General features: G+C 28.3%; 5 protein-coding genes across 5 annotated transcripts; 2 read left to right on the forward strand and 3 right to left on the reverse strand.

Annotated features, from left to right (window-relative positions):
- Positions 1–217, reverse strand: Chro.40140 (hypothetical protein; the record flags this gene model as incomplete). The annotated part of the gene is made up of 1 exon (XM_660559.1): positions 1–217. A coding segment is annotated over one exon (217 nt), but the record flags the coding sequence as incomplete, so codon positions are not given.
- Positions 218–604: 387 nt separating this feature from the next.
- Positions 605–937, forward strand: Chro.40139 (hypothetical protein). The annotated part of the gene is made up of 1 exon (XM_660560.1): positions 605–937. One exon carries the CDS (start codon positions 605–607, stop codon positions 935–937), a length of 333 nt encoding a protein of 110 aa, XP_665652.1.
- Positions 938–1,365: 428 nt separating this feature from the next.
- On the reverse strand, positions 1,366–2,703 carry Chro.40138 (26S proteasome AAA-ATPase subunit RPT2a). The annotated part of the gene is made up of 1 exon (XM_660561.1): positions 1,366–2,703. The coding sequence occupies one exon, from the start codon at positions 2,701–2,703 to the stop codon at positions 1,366–1,368; it is 1,338 nt and encodes a 445-aa protein (XP_665653.1).
- An 838-nt stretch (positions 2,704–3,541) lies between these two features.
- On the forward strand, positions 3,542–5,344 carry Chro.40137 (hypothetical protein). The annotated part of the gene is made up of 1 exon (XM_660562.1): positions 3,542–5,344. One exon carries the CDS (start codon positions 3,542–3,544, stop codon positions 5,342–5,344), a length of 1,803 nt encoding a protein of 600 aa, XP_665654.1.
- A 101-nt stretch (positions 5,345–5,445) lies between these two features.
- Positions 5,446–5,691, reverse strand: Chro.40136 (hypothetical protein). Its single annotated transcript, XM_660563.1, has 1 exon — positions 5,446–5,691. One exon carries the CDS (start codon positions 5,689–5,691, stop codon positions 5,446–5,448), a length of 246 nt encoding a protein of 81 aa, XP_665655.1.
- Between the last annotated feature and the right edge of the window lie 179 nt (positions 5,692–5,870).

The following is a 5,870-nucleotide window of genomic DNA, read 5'->3' on the forward strand; positions in this document are numbered from 1 at the left end:
TTCTTTTATATTCATCATTTCTTATAGTATTATCGTCAATATTACAGAATCCCTCTGATGTTTTATTTGCCATCTTTCTTAATTCCTCCCATGTTGGCCTTGTTGATCTTTGAAGTCTTTCCTTGATTGTAGATCCTTCTTGTTTGACAATCTTTCTCTTATTATAATAATATGGGTTGTCAACTCCTCCTGGCTTAAACCCACGGCATTTTGCCATATTTTAGCTCAAAAATTACTTTACTTAATTTTAATTAATTAATTATTTTTATTTAATAAAAAAATTTAGTTATTTTTCATCTTAATGAATAATTAAAATATTAAACTTTTTTCAAATTTTTTATTAACTATTTGGAAAAACCCGCCAAACTCTGCATGAATTTTTTTTTTTCATTTAATAAATTGTTATATTATTATTTAAACTTTTGAAGGATTGGATTTGTAGATCAAAAAAAGAGGATATAAGGAAGTAAGATTATTCAGAATATTAAAAAAAAGAAGAGTCTGTAGAAAGAGTAACATTATTCTATCAATAATTTACCTTTTTATCTCGCTATAAGAAAATTATACTTTTAAAAACAATTCCTATTATAAAAAAGTTAAGAATATGAGCGCTTTTATAAGTACAAGCTTTTCTCTTCTTTTAAAAGAGCTATTCTCCAATAAATCAATTGATACACTTAAAGATAAGATACTTGAAAATATTGATATAAAATCAGCACAAATATTAAGTAAAAATATTAAAAAAAAGCATGTTTCTAAATTATTTAACAGATTTCTCTTATTTTCTTTTTTATTCTTCTCTACTGGATTAGGTTACTACTATTATACAAAGATTTATAAAAAACGAACAAGCAAAGATCCTAACTACAAAGCTTATAATTTATTTGGTGATATTTTTAGTAAATTTTCCAGAAAAAAATTTACCAAGCTGACTTAATTAAAATGCAATATTACAATAAAATAAAATATCAGTTGGCGCCAAAAAATGCATTTTCATTTCCACTGGGCCCACACACATGCAAATAAAATGATTAGAATCAAAACTGGCATCTTAAGTTAGGGGAATTTACTTGTTATTGTCACTTCATTAGAATTATTTTAAGTATATAATTCATGCTTGTTTAAGTGTGATGAGGGAAAGAAGTTAGAACGACTATACTAAGACAAAATCATATTTCAATAAAATTTCCAGAGATTTTAATAGAAAATAAAAATTCTACAAATATATCCTTTCTCAAAATAAAACTAACAGATATATATTAGACCTACTTATTCATTGTTACATATCCCGATTCATTATTTTACTTAAATTAATAATAAAAGTTAGAAACGGCAAAGGTAGGAAAATGTCTATGAAAAAGTAGCCTAGAGATATAAGCCTTCAGGTATTCCACCCTTCTTTCTATATAAAGCCTTTTCTTTAGCTTTCCTGAGATCTTCTTGTGTAACTCTCATCCTTCTTTCTCTAAGAGCCAGAAGACCAGCTTCGGTACAAATTGCCTTAATATCTGCCCCGCTAATATCATCTTTTGCCATGATAAATTCCTCCAAGTCAACATCATCAGATAGAGTCATTTTGCTTGTATGAATTTGGAAGATTCTTCTTTTAGTTTTACAGTCTGGATTGGGAAGTTCAATCTTTCTATCAATTCTTCCCGGTCTAATAAGAGCTGGATCTAGACTTTCTATTTTATTAGTTGCCATAATAACTTTAACATCCCCTCTTGCCTCAAATCCATCCAATTGATTAAGTAATTCAAGCATAGTTCTTTGAATATCTCTCTCACCTCCACTTTGAGAGTCATGTCTCTTAGTACCAACAGCATCAATTTCATCAATAAAAACAATACTTGGAGCATTTTCCTCAGCAACTCTGAATAACTCACGTACAAGTTTTGGTCCATCTCCTAAATATTTTTGAATTAGTTCACTTCCAACTACCCTTAAAAAGGTTGCTGAAGTTTCATTTGCAACAGCTTTAGCTAAAAGAGTTTTACCAGTTCCTGGAGGACCATACAAAATTACTCCTTTTGGAGGTTTAATACCAATGTCATCATATAATTCAGGATGTGTTAAAGGAATTTCTACAGCCTCCTTTATTTCTTGGATCTGCTGCTCTAAACCACCAATATCTGCATAGCTTTCCAAAGGAGCCTTATCAACTTTCATTACAGAAACCAAAGGATCCACCTCATCATTCATTATTCCAACAACAGAATATACTTTATTATGTAATAATACTGAACTTCCAGGTTCCAGTTGGTTCTTGTCTACAAACGACAAAATATTTACATAATACTCAGACCCTACTGATGATGAAACTATTGCATGATTCTCATCTATGATCTCTTCTAAAGTTCCAATATTCATTGGTGACCCTCTTAAATCATCGACTTTATTGTGTTCTTCTTCTGCTGTCTCTGCTGATGGTTTTACACTTTCCATACTTGTAATAAATTCTTGCTCCATCATTAAATAGTCCTTAATTCTCTCATACTTTAATAATCTTAGTCTACATTTGGCATTTGGAACTACTGCCGGCAATCTAGCATATTGTGGTGGGCCTTTTTGCTTTCTCTTCCTTTTCATTTCCATTGGAGGTGGGGCGGATTCTAATTTCTTTTTCTCATCTTTACCATTGTTCTTTGACTTCCTATTATTTTTCATCCCCCCCTCCCCAAGTACACCATGTGAATTTCCCATACTTTTCTCTAACCTACCTTTACCTTACTTAAGCATATATTTTATTGTGTGTGTATTATATTCAAATCTGCCTTAATTTGAATTTCCAGTCTCTCCAAAAGATTCCTTTTATTACTCTTCTCCCCAAAATTATTACCTTACTGAGATTTGTACCTTAGAAATCTTCCTGTACTTTATTAATGTTATTATAACAATACAGTTAAAATTTAACGCATTTATTTATTTATTATTACTTTTGCCCCAATAAATTAATATACTATACCCCCTTAAAATTTGCCCGCCCCCTCATTCTTATACCCAATAATTTAATGGATCAAACATTTGGCGCGCCTGGTTGCTCTTATATTTTAAAAAGCCCTAAGCTATTACCATTATCAATAATTATTGCATGAAAAAATATTAAAAAGATAATCAAATAAATTTTTTGAAACTTTGAAAGTCTCTTTGTTCTTAAATATTAATAATAAGTATTTTCATGTAAATAGTAAAGCTGAAAATGTCTATAATCAAGTTTAATATAGTAAATATATTAGTATTCAGTGTTCTGGCGCCGGCGCCAGGTGCATTTCTTATTTTTTGATTATATTTAGAATTGATTAATAACTAGAAAAAGGTACAAATTTTAGCTGCAACCTAATCAATTTCTTTTTCTAACTCTAATAAGTTAGTAATATTATTCTAAATTAGGAAACAAGTATCAAGTGTTTATCCTCTTTATTCTTTTAAACTGAAAATTTATTAAGACTTTTTCCAATCATAAGAAAAAAACAAGACTTGTCAAACCAATAATATTAACTAAATCAAACTCAATTCATATGAATATCAATAATTAACAATCATGGAGAACAAGAGAAGAACAGATATAAAAAAACATTCAATTTTTGATTATAAGTCTCTTACAAAAGCATTAGACGATGCAGGTGTCAAAAGAATTCATGCATATACAATTTGGAGGAATATTGTACAAAAAGGCATTAAGGATATGTCAGAAATTAAGGATATACCAAAAGCTGCCTATAAAATTATAAATGAACAATTTTCTATCTTAAATATACAATTAATTAATTCACAAACATCCAAAGATGGTAATACAACCAAAATTATCTTCAGATTACAAGATTCTCATGAAATTGAGGCTGTAATTATGAGATACGGTGATGATCAGGTTAATGAAAATACAAACATTTGTAACAGTAATAGTAATAATAATAACAATGATAGTAATCAACAAGAAATAAGCACTTCATCCAAGTATAAGAGAATCTCAATATGTGTATCATCGCAAATTGGATGTAGAATGGGTTGTATGTTTTGTGCAACAGGATCTATGGGTCTTAGAGGTTCACTTTTATCAGGAGAAATTTTACAACAATTATATTATATAAAAAATATACTCAAAGAACCTGTGAGAAATGTTGTTTTTATGGGAATGGGAGAACCGTTGGAAAATTATGATGAAGTTATTGATTCAATTAGATTAATGGTTGATCCTAGAATATTCTCGTTATCTTCTGGACACATTCTGGTTAGTACTGTTGGTATACCTTCCAATATTGTTAATCTTGCAGATGATTTACCTGGAGTTGGACTTTGTTTAAGCTTACATGCACCAAATCAATCACTTAGAGAGAGAATTGTTCCAATTGCAAGATTATATAAAATTTCTGATTTAATGAGATCTTTGGATATTTTTATTTTCAAGACGATAATTAATAAATGTTATAAAAATTTATTAGATGATAGAAATAAAGATCACATTAAAGACAATATGAATTATGATGATATTTTAATCTCGAATAAATTATTATATGGACATAAAATGATAATTATTGAATACACAATGCTTAAGGATGTGAATGACTCTGAAGATCATGCAGTTGAACTTGCAAATTTGCTGAAAAATACTCCAATTTCAAAAAATATTATTGAGGAAATAATAGATAATAGAGATGATAGTGTTAAAATGAATATTAATAATTATATGTCTGATAACAAAATAATTAATAAAAACCTTAAAAGTCATATTGCAAGTACCATCTTTAAAGAATTATCTAAAGACTTTAATAGAACCAATTTTGCTATAGTTAATCTCATTCCATACAATAAAACCAATACGAGTACTCGTTTTTCCACTCCATCTAAAGAAATTATTACCAAATTTGCCAAGGTACTTATTGATTTGAATATATTTGTAACTGTTAGAAGAAAAATGGGGGATGGAATTTTTGGTGCGTGTGGTCAGCTTGCATTATTTCAAGCAAAAAATTATAATATTGAAGATGTAAATCAACAATTAGGAGTTTCTGATGATGAGGATAATTCTGATGAAGATTTTATTGATGATGAGTTATTTATGAATTCATCTGAAATTGAAGATTCTGAGCTTGAAGCAATGACAAAGCCTGTTAATAATAGTAATAATTCAACAAAAGCAGCAAATTTAAGTGCCAATTCATTATTTACCATTCAAAACAAGTTTAATGATGACTTCAAAATCTCAAATGTATTTTCAAGAATCTTCTTATCATATTATAATTTATGTAAAAGCTTTATATTAAATAATAAAACGTCAATTTTTCTATTGGTTGGGTCGGGTCTTTATATTCATTACTTTTTTAGAAGAAATAAAAGATTGCTTTAATATATATAAATATAATTCCAATTAAAATTTATTCATATATTACAAATTAGATATATTATAGTAATTTTTTTAATCGTATTATTTGATGAACTTTATCATTATTATTTTGAGTTTACAACATTTTCAATTGTTTCAACCAATTCATATAATGAACCTCCGTCATCGTCGAAAGTTAGAATAGAAATATTTGGAACCTTATTTAAAAGTTTCTGTGCATTATCTTGATTTGTATCAATATGCATATTAGCTTGTAGTTGTCTTGCCATATTTGGAATAGATTCAGGTTTTTCACAAAAAACAAGTCTATGTTTCTTTAATCCAGCTTCAAATATTCCAAATTCCTGCATATAATTTAATATAACCAGTTCATCTTGCTCAGTATCAACCTGAATAAATAGAAAAAGATCAGTAAAACCAGAAAGCTTGATCAGAGACTCTTTTACCTTTAGCTTCTTAAGATTCTCAGCTTCTTTACTGTAGCAAAATCCGATTGAAACTTTAAATATTGAATTATCAGAAGTAAAAT

This window comes from Cryptosporidium hominis (assembly GCF_000006425.1).
Source record: "Cryptosporidium hominis TU502 chromosome 4 CHRO014068, whole genome shotgun sequence".
Classification (NCBI taxonomy): domain Eukaryota; phylum Apicomplexa; class Conoidasida; order Eucoccidiorida; family Cryptosporidiidae; genus Cryptosporidium; species Cryptosporidium hominis.